A 23,794-nucleotide genomic window follows, 5' to 3' on the forward strand; every position below is an offset into this window, starting at 1 on the left:
TAAAGACACAGAAGGGGAGAGGAAAGTGGGAGTGGTCAACAAATCAGAAGTGTTTTCTGATAGAAGCAGAAAGGAAAAAAGGAAGGAGGGAAATTTAAAACAACAGAAACCCCAGCGCACTGTCCTGAGCCCTGGTTGCACCGCGGTGCCCAGAGGGCCGGTCCCAGCCACTGCCTGGAGGCTGCAGAGTCTCCTCCTCCCATCACCCCAGGGGACAGGATACCCAGAGAAGACTGGTGAGGTCACCCTGCTCCAGGGACTGGCACCCCCGCCCCTCTGTCCTGAGCAAGAAGACAGGAGGCGTTTCTCCAGCCTTAATCAGGGATGGGAACAACAGCAGGGACCTGGCCATGCACCCCAAACCAGAGCAATTGCTGCAGCCCTGGGGCTGAGGGGCTCTCCCTGTCTGCCTCCAGCTTAGCAAGACACCCAGCATCCGGTCTACACTGTCCCCAACACAATCTCCAGCTCACAAGACACAAGGCACCTATTGAAGACCCCAGGCAGAAGCTCAGACTCACTTTTTGGCACAAAACACCAGCTTCTTGGCTGGTAGCGGTGACATGGTGCTCTGGCCCTGAACAGCCTTCAGGACTCACCTGGCCTGTCACTGGTGAAGACATGGGTCTGTTGGTCAGAGCTTTTTTCACCTGATCAGAGACACTGGCCCCAAGAGATGAAACAGAGCATGAGTACAGGGCCACAGACTGCACCAAAGCCCTGAGCCTGCCCCCAGCCAGGCACTGCCCAGCATGCTGTGAGGGACGACTGCACTGTCCCCCACACCACAGAGCCTCAATGGAGGAGTCGTGGCTCATGCTCAGGCAACGGGCTCTGCTTTGCCAGACAGAGGCAGCACAACAACAGAAGCTGCTTCCCTCTTGCCTGCACCCTGCCTGACACTGGCAGTTAAGCAGCCTTGAGAGCAGTAACGGTGCAGCTGCAGGAACATCCCCTGTGAGAGCAGAGCTCCCCCACCCAGACCCTGCCCCAGTACCTGATCTCCAGCGCCAGGTCCAGGAAAGGGTCAGAGGTCTCCCAGATGCTCCTGCACACTGAGAACTTCACTGCAAAAGCAAGAGCAGTAAGCACACCCCGGCACAACACCTGCACCCAACACCACCCCAGCACAGCACAGGCAGCTGCCGTGTTCCCCCTCTCCAGCTTTGGGCTCTGGGATGTCGGCACCAGGATTCACAGCGTGCAATTCCACTGCGTGCTGGGACAGCAAGTGCTGCTACATAACTGCCAACATGGGTTCTTCAGCTGGTGGCAAAGTGATGGGGCCCACAGCCAACAGCATTTTCCATCACCACAACACACGCCACAACTCACAGGAACCACCAGACTGACCAGCTGCAGCTCTGGAGAAGTTACACACACTCAGCAGTTTTCCCAAAAGATTTTTGCTGCAAGGCTCTCAGGGCAACCTCTGCCCTGAGAGTCACAGGCCCAGGATCTGGCAGCCAGCGCTCACCACGGGAGCACAGGGATCTGCCGAAGATCTGGTGAACCAGCATGGTGGCCTGGGTCTGGTGATCCAACCTGGAGACAGCAGCACCAGAGCTCACACTGCCCCTCCGCACTGGCCACCCTTGTGAGCCACCGCTGTGTCCCCAGGATCCAAACCCATCCCAGTGGCAGCTCCTCTCTCCCTTCCCCTCAGGAGCATCTTGCCAACATTTATCCAGCACTTGCAGTGGCCACTAACCAGGCCTGGAGCTGTCAGGAGAAAGGACTCCCTGGAGCTCACCCAGCTCTAAACTCAGCCCCGACCTGCTGCTGCCTCGGCAGCCGGCACTGCGAGCAGCGCAGAGATGGAGCAGTTGGCAAAGAGCTTTGCAAGGCAGAGCCCTCTGGGGCACAGCACTGAGGGGGACCCACTTCCCTTCTGCATGACTGAGCATCAGCCAAGAAAGCAGCAAGCTAAATTTCACAGGAACAGAAAATTAACATGTAAATGTTCATTAGTTCCAAGGTCGTACCTGTGGGATTGCCCCGAGGCTCACGGACACACTCAAGTGAAGAAGTCAAGTAGCGGTTGCCTACAGGGATGGCTGGAGTCAAGCAGAAAGGAAAAGCGTTTCCATTTCACACCGTGATCTACCTTGTCCTCAGCGACCTGCAGCGCCGGGACGGGGGTCAGGCAACAACATGGGACCCAGACGCATGCTGAAATTGCCAAAGCTGCAGAGGGGCTGCAGACCCCTTGACTGGCACCTGGCAGCTTCCAAACTACTGTGTCCAGGCCACATGCAACACCCCTCAAGGACCAGATGGACCAACACGGGGCCTCTCAGGGCCTTCTGACCAGGAGACCTCTCACACACACAAAAGGAAACCCACACTAACGTGGGAGCATGGAGCACCAGCGCAAAAAATGATCATCCGTGTTTCTCCTATATCAGAGCCTGCTGGCTACTGCAAGACTCAACTATTGCAAGAAAACCTTAACAAATAATAAACCAAATACTAACAAACGCAAAAGGTCAGTAACCTATGAAGACTGAACACTTACCCCTGGGATTCCCCCCAGGCTCAGGAACAGGATTACACCAAGAGGCTTGATCAGCATGGACTGCAGGAACCAAACAGGGAGTCAAACACATGTGGGGAGCTTCTATAGCATGTTGTGATCTCCTTCTTCCTCAGTCACCTGCTGTGATGGGAGAGGGTGAGGTAATGACACAAGACACATAGTAAGGCATACGTTCCCACAGCTAGAAACAGAACACAGGTGACCTTTTTGCTGAGACCTAGCAGGTTTTCAGGCAAATTGAATATTCATGACTTTTCTGCGTAATACCACCAAGGCACAAAAAGCTTTCAGAAAGCCTCTGAGATGATCTTGGGTACAATCACACATGAATAACCTATTAAAATGCCAGTGTTTATTCCCTCAAGCAGACAGACAGTGACAACTTACCTCCGTGACAGCCCAAGGCTCCTAACCAGGATCCACCTGAGAAGCTCGATCAACTCTGCCAATGCCATGTCCTGGAGTCAAGCACAGATCAGAGAGGTTTCCAGGCTCACAGAGCAATACTCCTTGATTTCAGGTAAAAGAGGACATAAACAAGAGAGAAAAAACAAAACACAACACAACATATTTAGGACAACAGTGCCCATATATTGCAGAAAAATAGCCGTATTTGGGAAAAAAATCTGGCAAAATGGCAAAATATTCCAAATATTTGGGGGCTATGTTGGTCAATACAGGCAAAAGAATCTGAGTATTCGGGCAAAAAGTGGCCCAAAGAGGCAAAAACATCCACACTTGGGTGCAAAGCTGTCGGCAAACATGAAAACATCCCATATTTGGGATCACAGTGCCTATATCAGGGGAAAAAATGGGCAAAAGCACCTGAGTATATCGGGTAAAGAGAGCCAGAAAAACCAAAGCAAAACTAGATTTGAGCAAAACTGGCCAAAAAGGGGTATAACATCCCCAGGTTCAGGGTGAAACTGGACCAAAGAGTCAAAGTATGTCCAGATTGTGGTAAAAAATGGCCAAAAATGGCCCAAACACCCGCAGATTTGGGTATAAACGAAACTGGAAAGCCAAAGAACTCCCAGATATAGGCAGAAACGATCCCAAAGGGCACAAATGTGCCCAGATTTAGCTCAAAAATGGTCTAAAGAGCCAAAGCAATCCCAGCTTTGATTTGAAACAGGCCCAAAGGCTCAAAGCGCGCCCTGGGATGGGTCCGTGTGGCACGAGGTTGGGGGGCAGGGAGGGCCCCACAGGGACTCAGTGCTGGTTTCTGCCCCTGTGCCAGCACTCCCAGCCCCTGCTTGCCCAGAACCTGCCCCTGAAGCAGCCGCAGCCCCTCTCCCCTCCCTGCGGGCTGTCTGCCCCCTGCCCACACCCTGGTGCTGCCTGGTTCGCCCTGCCCGGCCCAGCCCGGCTGCTCTCCCGGCCCCAGCCCCAGCCCTGGCCCCACTGCTGCCCTGCTGAGCTGCTCGGGGCTGGGTGCTGCCCCTGCCTGCCCACCTGCTCCCTGCGCTCAGCTGGAGCAGCCTGGGTGTCCCGGGCTGGCAGGGACACCAGGAGGAGGAGGAGGGTGAGGACCATGGCCGCCACGCTCGCACCATGATGCTGCTGCTGCTGCTGCCAAGACACAGCACAGCACGTCACCGTGGGGCTCTGACACCACAGTCACATTGGAAATCACCAAATCTGCACACTACTGCACGTCCTTGTGCTTCACGAGCATAGAAGGAACAGAAGTGGAGAAGGAAGTGGAGAAGGGTGCACCTATTCTGGGAGGCAACGCTGCCTACGAGAGTGCACAGGCTCTCACTTCTTGCTTCCCAGAAATCAATCAATCAATCAATCAATCAATCCCAAAAGCTCCATATTAAGAATAAATAAAAAAAAAGAAGAGCCAACTTCAAGGGTCTTTACTTGTAGCTATTTTTGTCAGGCAGCTCTCTAGGAAGAAACTAGCTTTTCCTGCTAGTTTTACCACAGCTTCAATGCCTTTAAAGCCACCACTTCTGACCTCTGCTGCTCCAACACAGCCTCACAGCCCAGCAAAATCACAGTGCAGGCAGAAACCTTCACCATACAAAGACGGAGACAGTCAGGAATACGTTACTCTCAAAAGCAGACACTGCAAACCACTCTTGCTCTTGCTTACCAAATTCAGACAGTGTAAGAAAACAACAACAAGGAAGAAAGGTTCTTATTTTATGCACCCCATTATATGGACCGTTCAACATCAAGTCCAAACAGAGTCTGCACCTCCGAATAAGAAATACCATCTTCAAATATCTAGGAAAATGAAGGGCTTTGAAGCGGCAACATCATAAAATGTTCACAAAGGCACTGCCATGCAGGTCCACACCCCTGATCACAGACCACCTGCCCTGGTACCAAAGGCAGTGATGTTCTCAGCTGATTCGCAGCCACTGACATCTGGAAAGCAGCACAAAGTCTCATGTTCTTCCTTGCCAACCATGTAGTTTGGAACTGAAACAGGGAAGTAAACCATCTACGGTCAGTCTGTTTTCATTCGAGTACATCAGGACAAGTTCAGTTCACATTCACCAGGAATCACAGCAGGTCCCACCCGTCCCTGCAGACCCCAACACCGCTCCTGTGCAGGGTCCCGAGGAGCAGTAAGCACAGAACAAGAAACCTCCCTTCCAAAGAAGGCCCACAGCTGCTCTTCCAACAAGCTGCATAAGCAGCAGCTGAAAACAACCTCTGCTGTCTGCAGAAGGAGAGCAGCTCCTAAATGATCCCCAGCCCTACAGACTCAGATCTTCCCCAGGGCACTGATGAGGAACCACCAGAGTGCAGGGACACCTGGCCATTCAGTTGAAGCTTCTGGGGAGAAGGACAGAGGACTAGCAAGAGACAAATCAGACAAGAGAGAAGACAGAGGAGCTGAGAGAGAAAGAAACACACAGGGAAAAGGAACGAGAGATGGAGAGATGGAGGCAAAAAGGTACAATAAGCTGTGATGAGACAGGGAGGAAGAAACAGCAGGGCTGATGAGCAGGACAGAGGGATGGGGAGGGGGGAGGAGGAGAAGCAGGAAGGGGCTAGAGAAAGACAGGGAGGGGGATGTACAGATGGAGAGACAAAAAGAAAGACAGGGAACAGAACAAAGGAAGTGAGAAATAAAGAAAAGTTGGGATCCAAATGAAGAGACTGGAAAGGGGAATCATGCAGTAATGAGCTGGAGAAAGAGGAAAAGAGGGCTGAGGAGCAGGAAAGAGGAAGAGAAGACAAAGAAAAGGCAGAGCCAGCTGGACAGGGGCGATATAGTGAGAAGGGATGGCACTGGGAACAGGGATGGAAGACAGAAGGAAAACCAGGACAGAAAGACATCAAGAAGGAAAAGGGGCAGTAATCTGGACAGAGCTGCAGAAAGAAGCAGCAAGGAAAGGGAAGACAGGTAGAAGGACAGAAGGGGAACAGGAGAGAGAAAGAAAAATAAGGGTTGGGGGCAGGATAGAGATTGGGGAAAAAATCCTGGGGCGGGCAGCAAGATGGAGAGGGAGTAAAAAAACAAGAGGGGCAGGAATAGGTGCAGGGTGCAGGACAGAGGGATACAGTGAGAAATGATGGGGCAGGGAGCAGGACAGAGCAACAGAGCAGAATGGTGACAAAGAGAAACCAGGGATGATGAGAACCACAGAAGGGTGGAGACAGAAAGGGAGATACGAGAAACCCTGCACAGAGGTGGAGAAGGGTGGAGGAAATGGTGAGGAAGAAGCAGAGAGGGACAGAGAGAGAAGAGATGAAAAGGAAGAAGGACACAGTAAAAAAGAGGAGGGAGCAGGGAGGGACTGGAGCACAAATGGGGATGAAATGACCCCAAGGGCCCAGGACTCACCACAGTTCCTGCTCTCTGCACTGCCAGGCAAGTTGTGGAGTTCAGGCACTTCTGTCTGCCTGTCTTTTCCTCCCCTCCTATTCTGTAGCTCCAGTCGTTTGTCCATCCTGCACCTAAGAGAACACATCGGTGTTTGACAGCTCTTACAGCACGAGGCTTCCCAGGCGCACACCACACACACACACACTATACGGCCGTACAGTAATTGTCATCACTTACACAGACCCTGCGGTGCATGTTTGTGATCTGCTCTGCTGAGGCTGCTCACAGGGACTCTTCCTCACCCAGAGGGGCAGCTGTCTCTGGTGCAGCTGCAGCAGCAGCCCTGGGGATCCCCTGCACTTCACCCTCCAGCTGCTTCCCCTTCTCCTGCTCTCTCCAGCTCCAGCCCCAGCTGCTCCTCTCCAGCAAGTGCCCCCTGCCCCCTCCCCCGCCCACGAGAACCAGGCCAGAGCAGCCCACACACACCTGGGCCAGAGGCAGCAACAACATCTCCAGGGCCCCAGAGGGAGGAAAAAGGGCCCCAGGGCTGGGCCGGGCACTGCTCGGCCTCGGGCAGCTCCACGGGCGCCATGGCAAAACTCACCCTGGCCGCCTGCAGAGCAACTGCCTGCTCAGCCTGGGCTGCGCCACCATTGGTCGGGAGGGCTGTCAATCTCCTCCCCTGAGCTGCTCCTGCAGCTGATTGGCTGCCTGGGCAGTGACTCTGTCTTGCTTTGGGGCTCACCCTGCCCTGAGGTGATACTCTCTCTGATTGGCTGCCTGAGGGGCTACTCGCTCCACAGTGTCCGCCTTCCCTGAGCCGCTGTTTTCTCTGATTGGCTGTCTGGGATTTCCCACTGGCTCCCCCCACCAAATGATTGCTCAGACCATTTCTCAATCATCTCTGTGCTGCACTCCCACCAGGTGTGACTGGTCCACACACTTCCGGGCAGTTGTTGCCAGGCAGCGAGCTCCACCTGAAAATGAAGCTGTGGTCCCTGACCAAAGGCCATGGGTGATGAAAGACACGTTGGGACCCTAAACATGAGGATTTGGCCCCAAGAGGGAGGCTCTGGGCACTCAGAAGGACGGGCAGATGCTACAGATGGCGCTTTGGGCCCTGCACACGAGGGCACCCTCTTGGCTCCCACCCGAGCTGGGTTTGGTGCCCATGACCCCAGGTTCCAGCTCTGCTGTGCTTTCTGACCTCATGGGCCCTCTTGTCCTGCCAAACTTCTGCTGCCAAACCCTGCTGTAGGAAACAATCACCTTGCCAGTAGAACAGGCCCGGGCAGGATCTCTCAGCAAAGCGTATTTTATAAACGATTTTGCAAGACCAGGTGTTCTACCCAAAGACAGGCACAGGGAATAGGACAAAAAGCCCCCGCTTACACATCCACCGATCCCAGCTGCACATTCCCTCCCCTGCTTCCCATCGGTTGGTACTGCACGGTTTACAGACTCCCCAGGGCTTGCCTCAGTTTACCTGTCTCATTCATCTAATTCTAACAACCCTCTCACCTTATTGATTTATTTAAAAACTGGATTCCTGGCTCTTTGGTTACCCTTCCCCCTCGATTAACTTTTTAAATACAGTAATCAGTTTGGATTCCGGGATTATTTCAAACGGACTCTGTTTTCACATTAAGGATTTGTGGGCTGATGTCTCTGAGTCCTTCCCCTGCTGGGGTCAGGTGCCAGATCAGTTCTAAAACAACATTCCCCCTTGCAATGGCTCCTTACATCTCCACATTGAAACAGAAGAGAGGGCAAGATGGGCACACACAACACACAGCTCCCAAAACCCATCACAGAGACTTCTCAGAATGGGGATTTCTCCATTTGCCTTAAACCCACAGAGGAGCAAGCACCCCATAAATGACACACACGAGGCCAACAAGAGTTTGTTTTTAATGGTGGCTTTGGCTTTTCTGCCCGCTGGTGCCCAGTGAGTGTTTCTGAGCAGCGATCCCAGCCGTGGCACGCAGGTTGCAGCTCTTCCTCCAGGGGCCTGCGGGCAGGCGGGCCGGCCGGCAGAGCTGCCCCTGGCTCTGGAAGGGCTCTCTGAGCTCTTCCTGCCAGAGGCAGCACTGGCTGTGGGTGCCCTTGGGGCAGCTTGGTCCCTGCTGGGGCAGCTTTGCTGCTTCCTGGACTCTTCCTCCTCCTCTTCCTCCTCTCCAGCATCACAGCCGTCAGATGCTGTGTCCTCCCTCATCCAGGCTGCAATCTGCCCCCGTCACCACCAACCGTCTTCCTCATCTGCATCTCCAGGGCACTGAAGCCGTCCTGCCCCTCCTCCTCCTCTGTGCTGAGGGGTCACAGTCTGTGATCTCCACAAACTGCCTGCGGAGATCATAGCTGCGCCGCGGGGATCTGCTCCGCTCCCTCTGCCTCAGCTGGGTGTGCTCCTGAGCAGCTTTGCGTGTGGAACGACACCGGGAGCTGCCGCTGGAAGGCCCTGGAGCTGCATCATCCCTTAGGGCTCGGTCACACCGTGGAGGACTTGTTCTCCAGCTCCGTGTCCTCCTTGGTGGGCGATGCTGGTCTGTGATCTCCAGAAACCGGCTGCGGAGATCATAGTCCTGCCGTGGGGATCTGCTCCGATCTCTCCGCCTTGGCCGAGTTTGCTCCTGAGTAGCTCTGGGGGCAGGAACAGAATGGGAGCTGCTGCTGGAGGGCACTGGAGGTGCTGGTGCAGGCTGGGAGCTGCCATTGGAGGGCACTGGAGGTGCTGGTGCAGGCTGGGAGCTGCCATTGAAGGGTCGTGGAGCTGCCTTGTCCCTGTGAGCGCGGTCACAGCTCAGGGGACTGGTTCTCCCCCTCCTCCCGTCTGGGTGTTCATAGTCCGCGGTGTCCACGACCCAACTGCGAAAATCGTTGCCCCAGTGCGGGGATCTGCTCCTGGGCCTCTCCCTGGCACCGTTGTCCTGGCCGTGGGCAGAAGGGCTGAATCCCCGCTCCTCTTTGCTGCTGTCCTCTCGTGCAGAGTGGAGCACACGCTCGCGGGGGTGACAGCACAGCCTGAGACAGCCGTGGAAGAAGCGACGCAAGCAGGAGCCCAGGGAGGAGCTGCTGTTGATCCTCCCTGGCCAGATGGGGTACAGCCAGCCCACAGATGCCTCCTGGGAACCTGCCCGGCTTTGCTGGCTGGTGCTGGCTGGTGCGGGGGAGCTGCTGTCCTCTGGAGAGTCCTCCATGCCCCCCGCCATGTCCTGCAAAGAGAGCTGTGAGAAGCTCCTGCCCTTTTCTCCTGACAGGACCCACCAGTGGGGAACCCCCAGAAGCTGTCAGGGGACAGTTAAGGGCCTCCCAAAGGCTCCTGGAGGCTGCAGAGGGGCCAAGGAGGACAAATGGAATGGATCCAGGTGGGATGCTGGGAGAGGGAGCCGTGCTGCAACTGTGCAGAAAGCTGCCGTGTGGCAGGGAAAAGAGAGCGCTGCCAAGATCCCCAAAAAAACCCGCTGTCCCTCTGGTGCGCTGACCACCTCCCCACAGCCACCTTAGTCCTACGGGGCAGATGCTGCTGTCCCACAGAGCCCACCTGCTTGCTACCGGCCACCCGCTGACTGAGGAGGGAACGGGCTTCTGATGGTGCTGGTGAGGAAGAAGCCTTTTGTCCAGTTTCCAAATCGAAGCACCTGGGGAAAAAAGGAGGGATCTCTGTTGAGGGCTGTTCTTGCAGCCTCCTCTGGGTTCTGGCATTTTCTTGGAACAGTTTATGTGACAGAGAGAAGATGCAACTGAGACCCCTAATGGGAAATTTGGTTGGGCTGAAGGATGCAGGTGGTAATTGTCTGCTATGACAGAAACACTCAGGAGGACGAGAAGAAAAATAACAAAGCCAGGAAAAGGAAATGTGTTCTGAACACAGTTTAAAACTTGTGATTACCTGATGTAAAACAGTAAATAGGCTTGCTGCCTGAGGACTCTGTCACTGTTGCAAAGATCCACAGACTTGTCGTTCATCTGGTACCACAGTCCATCACTGGCCTGCAAAGAAAACGTCGATATCTGGAGATGAATGGCACGGCTTCTGAACAAAACACAGGCCAAAAACTGCCGAACCAGGAGTGTTCAAAACATATGCATTCCAGCCCCTGAGGAAACCTTCTCCCCTCAAATCCTTGGCTGTTAGGAACACGGCAGGAAAGTCAGTTTTCCCCAGGATACATTTTTCCTTTGTTCAGAAGGAAGTCGCTTTTCACCTTTATGTAGCAGAAGTAGTGTCCTGCGCGGCAGCTGTCACCTCCGTGCACCAGGACGGCGTACAAGGAGTAGAGGAGCGGTTCTCCGGCTGCCTGAGACATGTACGGGCGAAGATCCAGGTACTGGGGATACTCCACAACCTACGGAGAGACCAGGAGGGCTCAGCAATGATCCTGGAAAGCTTCAGGACACAGCAATATGTCACGAGTTGGGTGGCAGGAAACTCATCCGGACCAAAGCAGCTCTGTGGGAGCAGAGGACACACTTGTCTTCCCACGGGAACTGTCCCCAGAAGGGAACGCGAAAATCTCAACATGAGCAGCTTGCGACAGAGCGTCCGGCTTTAGGAAACCCGCTCCAGGAAGAGAACGTTGCACTCCAGTTGTGCACACACCTTGCTGATCTTGTCGCCGGTGAAAGCTTCAAACCTCTTCAGACACACCGTGAGAACCTTGGGCGCGCGATGGACTGTGAACCTCTTGGAGGCGGCAGTCATCTTGTCACACCTTGAAAGCCAGGACAGAGACAAGGGCTGAAACACACTTTTTTTTCCCCCAAAGGCCAGACAGCCTTTCCTGTCTCACACATCCTTGTGCTCTTTTGAGGCTATTCAGTACCATAACGCCATGTTAAAACACCTGCGTCTCATTACTGTGCCTTAATCCAATGTTAAAAGCTGACTTGTGCTCAATGACACCTTCGCACAGGATCTGGTATGAGTACATCATCAATAATAGCCTTACTTGCTACATTTAAAGCAGTTTTCACCATCCAGGTGCTCAGGTTTCACAAAGTCTTCCAGAGCTGCGGTGACAGATGCGGCTGCCTGGAGGGGTGAGAAGGGAGAGCCCTGAGCTCTGGGAAATTCCCACGCCCAAACACTTACGAGGAGTTTACGCAAAAAAAACCAGCTCGGTGAGGCTGAGGAGACCCACGGTGAACCCGCAAGCAGTGCCCGGGAGGCAGAAAGAGGGTGTGATGCTGAACATCTCCTTCATTTCCCAGGGATTCCCGGGGTTCTCCAGAGCCACCTCTTTGTGGCACCGCACAGTTCAGCTCCGATGGGTATGGGTGTCACCAGTGATGGAAACAACACCCCCATGAGCCTGGGAGCCAGACGGGTGTTGAGGGAGGCCAAGGGAAGAAGGAGGAGGGTACGTCACAGTGCAGAGAGGGGCACGTGTGCCTGTCCAGCTGAAACCAGCAGCGACAGGGAGACCACTGCCGTGGCCCCTGCAGAACACAGTCCGTTCCACCTCCCGCCCACCACCAACCTCTCTTGTCAGATGCATTTGTAAGCCAGCTGTGTGGAATCTGGAAAGCTACAGGGGCCTTGGGACATCTTGAAGCACAATTACAAACTCTCTTACTTTGATATCCAGAGGAACATCCAGGAAGGCCTCGTAGGAATCGGAAACCGCTTGGCAGCTCCAGCATGTGACTGGAAGGCAAATGGAAATGCTCAGTGACAGGGGAAGTCGACGGACCGTGCCGGGTTACGCTCTTCACACCCACTGCGCCAACCACGCCATCGTCTGTTATCACAGGCAGACAGGAGGGCACAGACGATTCCAAGGAGAGCAATAGCTGTGGAAAAGTACCTCTGGATCTCAGAAAGCCCCCAAAGATCTGATGGACGACGGTAGTTGCTTGAGAGGAGATGTCCAAGCTGCAAACCAATGGGAAGGCAGAGTTATCTCCTCCAAGAGTGTGGCTTTGCCTGAAAGCCCTGGCCATAGTTTTCCTTGAGGGGAGGACATCAAGGACTCCAAAGGGCTTGGGAACACTGGAAACACAATTTGCTTGCGCTTACTCGCTGTTTCCGCTCAGACAAGCTCTCTGCATGGCATCCACGGTGCAGCGTAAGAACTCGTGGGCGTCCTCCTGCCTGCCATGCTGGAAATTTTCTCCTATTTCTAAGAAAGAAGAAGTTACTAGTTCTCTCCTACAAGAACGGCATCAGTCATGTCACAGCACCTGCACTGACTCACCTGTGAGAGCATCGACGACAGCCCAAGGCTCGATGGCACTGTCGGAGGAATGCAGCACCTGTTGAACGTGCACTTCCATGCTGCACATCATGCAGAAGCCTTCCTGGCCACCTGGGGAGGGAGGGAAGCTCCTCAGGTTTGCAAAATATCCACAGCCATGGGAAACCTAATGGGGGTCTTGCAGTTCTAAGAATTCTCCATTCCTCCCAAGGTGCCCAAGTCCCAACAAGCCCGGGACATTTTAATGCACAGAAAACTTTCTTCAGAGGGATGCTGAACTGACGGAAACTTTCTGTGCAATAAGCAAAGGAGTTTAACTTGCAGGAATAGGGACCAAGAGCCTGCGATAGAAAGAGGTGCCTTTCTGAAGATGAACACATCCAGATAGAAGAAGCTGCTTCTAGGCTTGAGTGTTCAGAGAACACCAACTCAGGGAGCTGACAAAGAAGGGCCACCTTTCTCCTAGATCAGCATCCAGATTCTGGGAGCCCCTGGGCCCTGCTCAACAGATGTACAAGGAATGTTCCCAAAAGTACTGACAGGCCCGGCTGTGCTCCCCAGAGAGCAGGTGGTTGGCCAGAGGCGGGGTGTAGGTCAGGCACTGCAGGACGGAGTTGAGGAAGCACGTGTTGCCCAGGTTGTGCAGTCCCGCTCCAGCTCTCTGGCTGTGCTGCCAGGCCATGCAAATCTTCTCTGGGGGAAAGAGGATCCTCTGCGGCGGAGCCATTCCCTCAGCAACGACTGCCAAGAAACCACATTGGAAGAGAGATGAGTCCACGTTCTTGCACAGAAGCATATTTAAAAGTTGCGTTCTGTACAGGAGCACCCAGGAAAACAAGCTCTAACCTCCCACACAGAAACACTGGGGGAAGCCTAACACTGCTCTGGAAAGTTCCTGGTCAAGGAAAATATCGTGTTCCCCTGCTCACTTTGCCAAAAGTGCAACAAATCCACACTCTGACTTCTGTGCCCTGAGCAACCTTCCTTTCCCTCTGGAGTCTTGACCTGGATCAACCCCCGGCACAGCCTCCCCGTGCGTGTCAGGGCTGGAGGGTGCCCGGCAGACGGGCTGCGATGCTGGAGCCAGGCAGGACACGGCAAGGCGCAGTGCAGCGGGTGAGGAACTCGCTTCAGACGGGCAGGAAAGGTCCCCGTCCCACAGCACGGTGCCTCCTGCCCGCCCAGCTGCCTCTCGCTGCCCGTGCCCTGGAGCAGGAGCTGGGTCCCCTCTGCCCGCAGAGGCTGTGCTGGGGCCGGCTCCCAGCTCGGAGCAGCCCTGGGCTTCAGGCAGCATCATGGCCAACACCTGTGGAACCCCCTGCCAGCGTGCAGGGAAACGTGACCCTGGTGTTGAGCAGGGAGCGCTCGCTGGCCCCCACCCTGCCCAGACAATCAGGGCCCCTCACTCACCCATCTCCAGGTTCTGGGCCATGCACAGCTCCTGGGGCTCTGCTGGAGAGCTGTTCTCCTGGGGAGCCCTGTCCTCCTCCAGGGCCACCATGGGGCAGCTGAGGTGTTTGTCTGCCATCGCGTGGGTTTGGGGAAACAGGTATAGGTGAGGAATGGGGAAGATTTGGTGAAATGCCACGAGTCTGCCAAGGGCAGCCGGGAAAGACGTGAGCTGCGCTTGGGGAGTCCTCAGCACAAGTCTGCCGGGGGCAGAGGGGAGTCTGCCAGGGGCAGCTAAAGTGAGGGTATGGTTGGACTCGATGATCTTAAAGGTTCGCTTCCAACCAAAAAGATTGTCTAGTTCTCAAACTCAATGAGAGACGTGGGCTACGCTCGGGGGCTCTCGCCAGCTCCGTGCTCACACCCTGTCTCGTCACCGTCCTGCCGGACAGTGTGGGCTGGGGCTGCAGCTGCGCTGAGCACATGCAGGGCAGTGGGTGTCACTTTGTGAGGTCACAAAGGGCCCCACTGTGACCCTGTGCCTGGGGAGCGAGGGGCAGCATGTCCCGTTGGGAGGCACAGGCCAGTTCAGCCCTGGGCACTTGGGCGCTCTCAGGTGTCTCCTGGTCCCCCTTGGCCCTCATGTCCCCTCGGGACTGCCCTGTTGCCCTGTGTTATGTTCCAGAGCCCCGTGTTCACCTGCTGGCTGATCTGAACAGCAGTGAAGCTGCTCCTTTAGTGGGTTTGTAGAGATTTCTAGGGGATTCCAAGGGTGGGCAGCAGAGGGGATGGGCTTTGTGTGCTGTCTCACAGCTTACAGAAGCTCTCAGTGGCTTGAGGATAACCTGACCATGTAACCAAGTGACAAACTGTTGGAGAGGGCAGAGCACAAAAGGAGGAATCCAGGTGGTGGGGGGTGAAAAAGGTGGAAAGGCTGAGGTACTAAATGCCTTCTTCGCCTCAGTCTTTAACAGTGAGAACAGTTGTGCTCCAGGTACCCAGCCCCTTGAAGCAGAAGACAGACATGGGGAGCAGAGTGAAGCCCCAGTGATCCACGGGGAAATGGTTGACAACCTGCTACACCACTTGGAAACCCACAAGTCTGTGGGGCCAGATGGGATACACCCAAGGGTTCTGAGGGAACTGGTGGAGGGGATCACTGAGCCACTTTCCATTATTTACATGCGGGAGGACAAGAGACACAGAGAATATCACTTCTTTCCCTTATTAAATTCATCAGTGGCCACACAGTGTCTTTGTTTCTCGTTTAACTGTTCCTGCAGTAGTAACAGCTCATTATGGGGCCCTTGAATTGCTGCTGTCCTTGCAGACCAGATGAACTAACTTCTGCCACCCTGCCTGGCAGTTCACTCCATCCGTGTCACAGCTCTGTGTGCAACACTGACAGCTCCAGCTCACCCAGTCAGGTCCCTGGCTGAGGACATTGCCTCACATCTGGGCTGGACCACCCCAGCTGTGGCACCAGCCCAGCTCTGACCTGCCACAAGGAAACCGGGCACCAAGTGTCCAAGAGCCCTTGTGTGCAAAGGCTTTGCTTCAGAGCACAGACATGACGTGGACAAATATTGCTGAATGTCTCTCTGCACCTAGGAGCAGAAAACCAGAATGAAATGCCTAATACATTCAGCTGAAGATATTCCTCCTTCAGCTTGGAGAAATTAGATCCTTTGCTGTAACCTTCCTGGTGTCCTGTCTAATGATGGGACAAGAAACGTGATTCTCATACCAATTTATTTTATACTAGCCAGAATACAATGCTGGCAAGAAGTGTCTATGCAGAGCAGAGACAATCAACATCACTGATTACTTGACATTTTTTCAAAGGATGTGCCCCTGGAGTCCCAGGGACACCTGGAGGGAGCCCAGAGGGGACAGAGAAAGGGACATCACGGGCTGCTCCTGTGCTGCTGAGCTGGGCTGGGCTCCTGGGACACAGGGAGCTCATGGGAGCGGCAGCGCTGCAGAGAGACAGCTCTGCCCAGGAGCAGCTCCTCTGCACACGCAGCAGGGCTGAGGGCTCTGCCTGCAGCACCCAGGGCAGAGGAGCCAGGCACAGAGGGGTTAGAGGCAGTTGGGGGTGGGAGGATGCTCAGAGATCACTGGGAGAGAAATGTTCACAAATATTGAGCCTGAGGCTGCAGGACATTGCATCTGCAAATCATGGCAGAATCTCTGATAGCTGTCACATTGCAGAGCCTACAAGAGACGCAAGTACAACTCTGAGAGATTCCCTGATGCAGAGGAGAGGACGAGCTGCAGAGCAGGGGTTGCCTTGTGCACTGCCAGAGTGACAAGACGTGAATGCTGCGTTCTCCCCAGCATGGCTGTGGGGTGTAAATGTAAACGTGCAGGCAGGGGTGCCAAGGGCTGTCCTGCAGAGCAGGGTCCCTGCAGCCCAGGGCTGTGCCAGGGCAGGGACTCTGCCGCCTGCCAGGGTCAGCGCTCAGCCTGCCCGGGGAGATCCCAACAACACTGAGGGGAGAAGCTGTGGGTGGAAGGAGCAAACCCTATTGGGCAGGAAAGTTGCTTCTGCTGTGGAAGGGGTGCCATGTGGGTCAGTGCTGCTCACAGTTCCAGATCACCTGCAGGATTTTTTGTGGCGATTAGAACAACACATACCAGGACACAGACAGAAATCCACACAGAGCCAGAGACCTTGTTCAGGAAGGAGCGCAGAGCCTGGCCAAGCCGAGGGCTGACCTAGGCCTAGGCTGCCTTCTTTATTCACCATTGACAGTTTATACGATTTACAGGTACAGACCTGGACTAAGATGTTTACAAAAGGTGTTTTTCCACTAATTGTTATTAAAAACACACTAAACTCATGTGATGCTTGTCTCACTTGTTTTTCCCCTCATTCACAGACCAGGCACAAGGACATTCACGCATCCCATGCACTTGGGGGCGGTTATCCAGCCCGAGATACCATTCTCACGAGTCTGGGCTATAACTTTTTACAGTTATGAGAAACATAGTTCAAAGTAATCTGTCCAAGGCCCTTTATATATTATTATGTTAGTATCATGTCTTTGACCGTCCAGATGGTCATGTTAGTATTGATCTTCCTTTATCATCCAGGTGGCTGGAACCGCACATCTTGCTTTCCCACATTTTACTTTCCAACATGGGTCCTCAAGACATTATCTTAGAATCTCTCACATATGGCCAGTTGAACAGCTTGTCAGAGGAAATAAGGTGAAGTGGGTGCACTCTGATGAAAACAAGGTTTCATACAAGTTTAGCATTGTTTTTTTATCTCGTAATACTATGTAACAGATTTAAAGCAGTACAGAGAATGCCACATTGTACACCTCGTGTTGCAAACGTCGGCACTGAGCGTATTTCTGATATGAAAGACAGGTGGATGCCTCTTGGAAAATTTTTGTTTCCTTATAGAATGTTTTTCCATTTTTTTTTTTCCATTGTCTGGAATGCTTTTCCTATTCCTCTTTCTCTTTTTTTCCATCCTAGGATGTGAATGTAACTTCCTACGATCGGCTCTTTGGGAAAGAGAGTGAAATGCAGGTGTTTACTTTGCTCTAGTTGGGAGGGGAGCAAATACGGCGGTTTTGACTATTGATGTGATTCAGAGCAGCACATCAGACAGACGCGCTGGGTGCAGCTTTTTAGTGCAATACTTGCAGAACCAAGAGGATAAAAAACCAAACAAACACCTTCTCTGGGAACTGAGTTTCTAAAGGGAAAGTGACTCAGAGTTTTCCAGTAGCCACCAATTTTTTCTTCAGGGCATTTACTCCTGATGTTCATCTTTTAGATGGACTGTTTCAAGTGAAAAATGTGTTTTTATCTTGTGCAGTGCCCCTGGACCTCAGAAATCTTCTGATGGGAACCGCAGTGATGGAAGCTCTGTTTGCCTGTGGAGAATCCAGGGAGGTTCCTTCCAACTTGAGCCAAGAGGTGGAGAATCTATTTACTCCATCAGCTTCTGAAGCCACTTCTGCCAAAGGTGGATGCTGGGAGAGGGAGCCGTGCTGCAAGTGTGCAGAAAGCTGTAGAGAGATGGAAAAGAAAGCACTGCCAAGACTCCTGAAAGAAACCTGCTGTCCATCTGTGTCCTGACCCACCTACCTGGGGTTACCTTAGTTCATGAGGCAAACCCTGTGGTGCTACAGAACTCACCTGCTTGCTGCCGGCCACCCAATGACCGAGGAAGGAACTGACAGATGATGGCACCAGTGACCTAGAAACCCTTTCTCCACTTCGCAAATCAGAGCACCTGGAGAAAAAAAGAGTTACCTTAGTTTAGGGTTGTCCTTGCAGTCTCCTCTGGCCTTCAGTCATTTTCTTGGAACAGTTTCAACAAGAGAGACAAGATGTAACCACGACTGCAAATGGGAAATTGTATTGGGGTCTTCCAACCAGATCTGCCCCCTACAACCTCCATTTCATAGAATCGTCAGATGGTGCAGGTAGGAAGGGACCTTTAAGACCATCTAGTTCCATCGCCCCTGCCTTGGGCAGGGATACCTTCAACTAGACCATGTTGATCAAAGCCCCATCCAGTCTGGCCTTGAACACTTCCAGTGAGGGGCCATCCCCATTCACAGCTTCCTGAGCAACCTCTTCAAGTGTCTCACCACCCTCACAGTGAAGAATTTCTTCCTAATATGTAATTGAAATCAGTCCTCCTTTGGTTTAAAACATTAGCCAGCTTCAGCTAGCAGACAAGTAGCAGCTTACAGCAGGGCAGCAGTCTAAAGCCCAACAAGGAAAGACAAATAGGGATGTGGGGTAGTTCAGGTTTGACAGCACTGAACGATGCAGGTGTTACTTGTCTGCTGTGACAGAAAGAGAAACACTCAGGAGGATGAGAAGAAAAATAGCATAACCATGAAAAGGAAACATATTCCAAAAACATCTAAATACTTGTAATTACCTGACATAAAACAGTAAATAGGCTTGCTGTCTGAGAACTGTGTCGAACCATTTGCAGTTGTGGTTACATCTTGTCTCTCTTGTGAAACTGTTCCAAGAAAATGACTGAAGCCCAGAGGAGACTGCAAGGACAACCCTAAACTGAGGTCACTCTTTTTTTCTCCAGGTGCTCTGATTTGAGAAGTGGAGAAAGGGTTTCTAGGTCACTGGTGCCACCATCTGTGTCGATTTCATGAAGAGCCGCAGACCCATCGCCCATCTCATACCACAGTCCATCACTGGCCTGTGAAGAAAAATGTCAACATCTCCAGATGAACTGCATGGCTTCTCCACAAAAATACAGGCCAAAAACTGCAGAACCAAGAGTATGTTGAAACATATTCAATTCAGCCCATAGGGAGACCTTCTTCCCCAAAACCTTGGCTGCCAGTAACACTGCCATGGAAGTTTTTTTTCCCCAGGATGCTTTTTGCCCTTGTTAGGAAGCAAGTTGCTCTTTACCTCTGGGTAGCAGAAATAGTGTCCTTCATGGCAGCTGACACCGCTGTGCACCAGGACAGCGTATAAAGGGTAGAGCACAAGTTCTCTGTCTGTCTGACACATGTATGGGCGAAGATCCAGGTACTCAGGATACTCCACAACCTATGGAGAGACCAAGAGGGCTCAGAATGGATCCTGAAATATTTCATGAAACAGCCTTCCAAGTCCAAGGGCCAGAAGCGTATAATTACATCTTTGGGTCTCATGAACACTTGGTTTTCCCTAAAGCAACATGTCGTGGTTTGGGTGGCAGGAAAGTGCTATCAGCCAAAGATGCTCTGCTGGAGGAGAGGACAGGCTCGTCTTCCTACACGAACTCTTCCCAGAAGGGAACATGAAAAGCTCAACATGCACACCTTGCAGAAGGGCATACTGCTTTGGGACATTTGCTGCAGGTAGAGAAATATGCACTCCACTTGCATACACACCTGGCTGATCTCACCGGTGAAGTCTCCAGACCTCTTCAGACAGACCGTAAGAACCTTGGGTGCATGATGGATTGTGAACCTCCTGGAGGCAGCAACCTTCTTGTTACACCTTGAAACCAAGCACAGAACCAAGTGCTGAAATGCACCATTTTTTCCTCCCATAAAGCCAGACGAATGTGCACGTCTCACACATCATTACGCTGGTTTAAGGTTATTCAGTACCAAAAGGCCATATTAAATATGCTGCATCTCATTGTGCACTAAACTGATGTGAAAAGATGACTTCTGCTCTATGACATGCAGCACCTTCATGCAGGATCTAGTCTTAATATGTCATTAATAATCGTCTTACTTGCTACATTTAAGGCAGTTGTTGCCATCCAGGAGCTCAGGTTTCACAAAGTCCTCCAGAGCTGTGGTGACAGATGCAGCTGCCTGGAGGAGTTAGAAAGGAGAGAAATGAACTTGGAGAAACATCTTTGCCCAAATACTTACTAGGAGTTTACACAAAAACCCAGGTAGCTGATGCTGAGGAGACCCACTGTGAACCCACAAGCAGCGTCCATACAGAGGGCATTACGCTGAACATTCCCCTCATTGCCAAGGAATTCCTGGGGCTCTCAACAGCTCCCTCTCTGTGGCACCACACAGTTCAGCTCCTGATGGCGTGCAGGGTTGTCAGCAATGGAAACAACACACCTCATCAGCCTGGGAGCCAGATGGGTGTTGTGGGAGGGCAAGGGAAGAAGGAGGAAAATATGTAGTGGAGGCAGAGAGGGTCATGCATGCCTGTCCAGCTTAAAGCCAGCACCGACAGGGAGACCACTGGCACAGCCTCCCCAGAAGGACACAGTCCATTTGACTTCCCACCCACCACCAAGCTCTCTTGTGTTCACAGTGTCAGTTTTTAAGCCAACTGCACGGATTCTGGAAAGCTACAGGGGCCTTGGGATGTCTTGAAGCACAATTACAAACCCCTTACTTTGATATCCAAAGGAACATCCAGGAAGACCTCATAGGAATCAGAAACAGCTTGGCAGCTCATGCACGAGACTGGAAGGCAAATGGAAATGTTCAGCGATCAGGGAAGTTGATTATGCTGGTTTACACTTCTCATATATACTATGCCAATCACACTATCAGCTGATTATCACAGGCAGACAGAAGGGCACAGACAATTCCAAGGAGAGCAATAGTCGTGGGAAAGTACCTCTGGATCTCAGAAAGCCCCCAAATATTTGATGGATGATGGTAGTTGACTGAGAAGAGATGTCCATGCTGGAAACAAATGGGAAGGCAGAGAGTTATCTCCTCCAAGACTTTGGCTTGTCTGAAAGCCCTGGGCCCAGGTTTTCCATTACGGGAGTACATCGAGGAGTCCAAAGGGCTCAGGAACACTCAAAAGGTGATTTGATTGTGCTTACACACTGTTTCCACTCAGACAATCTCTCTGCACGGCATCCACAGTGCAGCGTAAAAACTCGTGGGCGTCCTGCCTGCCATCCTGGAAATGTTCTCCTATTTCTAAAAAGGAAGTAGTTAATAGTTCACTCCTACAAGAATGGAAGAAAACATATCAAAGTACCTGAAATGGCTTACGTGCGAGAACACTGACGACCGCCCAAGGCTCAATGGCACTGGCTGAAGAATGCAGGACCTCGTAAACATGCGCTTCCATTCTGCACATCATGCAGAAGCCTTCCCGGATGCTGGAAGACAGAGGGAGAGAAGCAAGCTTCTCGGGTTTGCAAAATATCCACAGCAAAGGGAAACCTAACGGAGATCTTGAAGTTATAAGAACAGACTCCACTCCTCTTCTCCCAAGGTGCTGACGTCCCAACAGCCCTGGGATATCTTAGCGCATGGAAAATGTTCTTCAGAGGGATGCTGAACTGACCAAAGTTTTCTGTACAATAAACAAAGAGAATTTAACTTACAAGAAGAGGGACTGAGACCTGGGGTTAGAAAGAAGTACAACAAGCAGCTTCTAGGCTTGCGTGTTCAAACAACAGCCCTGCGGGGGCTGACAAAGAAGGGCTGCTTTTCTCCTAGATCAATTCCAGATACTGGGAGCCCTTGGGAACTGCCCAACAGATTTACAAGGAAATGTTCACAGAAATACTGACAGGCCCAGCTGTGCTCCCCAGAGAGCAGGTGGTTGGCCAGAGGGAGGGTGTAGGTCAGGCACTGCAGGACGGAGTTGAGGAAGCACGTGTTGCCCAGGTTGTGCAGTCCCGCTCCAGCTCTCTGGCTGTGCTGCCAGGCCATGAAAATCTTCTCTGGGGGAAAGAGGATCCTCTGCGGCGGAGCCATTCCCTCAGCAACGACTGCCAAGAAACCACATTTGAAAAGAAATAATGTTGTTGCATGAAAGCACATTTTAAAAGTCAAGTTTTCTACAGGAGTACCCAGGACAACCAGCCCTAACCTCCAACAGAGATACATTGGGGCAAGCCTAACACTGCCATTGAAATTTGATGGCCAAGGAACAGTTCTGAAAAAGTGTGTTCCCCTGCTTACTTTGCCTCAAGTCCAACAAACCCACACTCATTTCTGTGCCCCAGACAACCTCCCTTTCCCTCTAGAGTCTTGAATCGCATTAGCAGGTCAAGTCTTCCCTTTTCTTGATTGTAAGTTGATGAAAACAACCAAGTACCTGGCACAGAAGGCAACCCTACTGATGTTGGACCTTTCTGTGAGCAATGACGTCTTTAAAATCTTGTACAGAGTGGCAGGGAGTGACAAAACACATTTTCCCGTGTCTAATTGAGAACACCTTGCTAAGTCTGGCTGCACTCAGGAAGTGCCCCAGAATTCACTCTAGGTTGTCAGCACATCACTGTTCAGGAATCGAGCACCAGCCACGTCCGTTGACTTTGGGGATTCACAAAGTCCGAGGCTGCTGCTGCAGCTGCTACTCACAGAAGTCATTCTCCATTGTGGCCATCGCTCCTCTCAGGAACGCAGGGCTCTGGATGACAAAGGATGTCAGGATGTGCTCCAGAAAGAGAAGATGAGCGTCAGTCCCGTCACCTGATTCCAAATAAAGAATTGTACCTCAACAAAATGATTAAAAAATACCCAAATTGAAACCCACAGAACAGCACCTGCCACCAAGAGTGTTTCAGTGGCAGTTTTAACTTCTGCAGAGCTGCAAGGCTGATGACCTTCCCATGACTGTCACAGGGCCCCAGTTCACCGCAGTTTCAAAGGCCTTTTGAACGTCTCCAACGCACGTTACCTTCTCTGAAGAGGACCTGCTCCTGATCCATTGCTGCTCCTGCCCCATCAGCACGTAGATATGGGTGGGCTCCTCACAGGGGTCTGCTGTCACCTGTGGGGAGGAGGGGACGGTCACCCAGCGTGGCGGCGGCATGGGCGAAAGGGGTGGGGGTGAGGGGTCGGCGTACGTCATCGATGCCACGGGAGAGGGCCTGGCAGTGGCAGGTGTGGCAAACAGAGTCACGGAGGAAGAAGAGGGTCCTGCCGTAACCCAGGAGGAAGGGGTGCTGCTGGGCAGGCAGCAGCTTGCGGTGGCCGTGAGCAAAGGGAGATGGGATGGAGGCCACCAGCGCTGGCTGCTGACAGGGGCCCAGGCCCTGGAGGTTCAGCCCCTTGGTGTCTGGACGGGGAAGCAGAGACGTTGTCATGGGCTGGGGACAAAGTGCCACCACCCTCCCCTCCCTTGGGCAGCGGCAGGAGATGATGAGCAGGAGCTGTGGGGAAGCAGGGAGAGCGTCAGCCCTGGGACCCCCTGCTCTGAGGGGAGACCCCAGCCCCGCCATCCCCCCCGCTCAACTCACCATCTCAGGGCAGACGTGTGATGGCGGCCACGTCCTCCCCTCCTCACCGTCCTCCAGGCGCTGTGGGGTCGCTTGGGCTGCGGGAGGGGATGTGGGTGAGGTGATGGCAGGCAGCCCCACGGCAAACACGGCCCCCGCCATCCTCGCCCACCCACCCCGTCCTCCACCTCAGCGTCACGTCCTGGTCA

General features: G+C 52.9%; 1 protein-coding gene and 2 long non-coding RNA genes across 3 annotated transcripts; all 3 read right to left on the minus strand.

The window, feature by feature from the left end:
* Positions 1 to 399: 399 nt before the first annotated feature.
* On the minus strand, positions 400 to 2,061 carry LOC139829580 (uncharacterized). The gene is made up of 3 exons (XR_011742105.1): positions 1,986 to 2,061; positions 998 to 1,067; positions 400 to 663 (listed from the first exon to the last, which is right to left on the minus strand). It is a non-coding gene; the product is annotated as an uncharacterized lncRNA (long non-coding RNA).
* Positions 2,062 to 2,979: 918 nt separating this feature from the next.
* Positions 2,980 to 6,874, minus strand: LOC139829579 (uncharacterized). The gene is made up of 3 exons (XR_011742104.1): positions 6,819 to 6,874; positions 6,351 to 6,463; positions 2,980 to 3,048 (listed from the first exon to the last, which is right to left on the minus strand). It is a non-coding gene; the product is annotated as an uncharacterized lncRNA (long non-coding RNA).
* Positions 6,875 to 8,808: 1,934 nt separating this feature from the next.
* LOC139829603 (ubiquitin carboxyl-terminal hydrolase 17-like protein 6) lies at positions 8,809 to 13,961 on the minus strand. The gene is made up of 13 exons (XM_071817924.1): positions 13,940 to 13,961; positions 13,070 to 13,270; positions 12,530 to 12,640; positions 12,352 to 12,454; positions 12,140 to 12,207; positions 11,909 to 11,979; positions 11,282 to 11,364; positions 10,933 to 11,044; positions 10,538 to 10,678; positions 10,222 to 10,322; positions 9,874 to 9,970; positions 9,253 to 9,544; positions 8,809 to 8,972 (listed from the first exon to the last, which is right to left on the minus strand). Exons 1-13 carry the CDS (start codon positions 13,959 to 13,961, stop codon positions 8,809 to 8,811), a joined length of 1,566 nt encoding a protein of 521 aa, XP_071674025.1.
* Between the last annotated feature and the right edge of the window lie 9,833 nt (positions 13,962 to 23,794).

Source organism: Patagioenas fasciata, chromosome 21 (genome assembly GCF_037038585.1).
Source record: "Patagioenas fasciata isolate bPatFas1 chromosome 21, bPatFas1.hap1, whole genome shotgun sequence".
Classification (NCBI taxonomy): Eukaryota; Metazoa; Chordata; class Aves; order Columbiformes; family Columbidae; genus Patagioenas; species Patagioenas fasciata.

Coding starts and splice junctions, on each gene's coding strand:
- LOC139829603 (XM_071817924.1), bottom strand. CDS start 13,961: ATGGCCCAGAACCTGGAGATGG. Junction 13,271..13,939: donor GGCCCAGAACCTGGAGATGG/GTGAGTGAGGGG, acceptor GTTTCTTGGCAG/TCGTTGCTGAGGGAATGGCT. Junction 10,323..10,537: donor ACTACTTCTGCTACATAAAG/GTGAAAAGCGAC, acceptor TTTTCTTTGCAG/GCCAGTGATGGACTGTGGTA.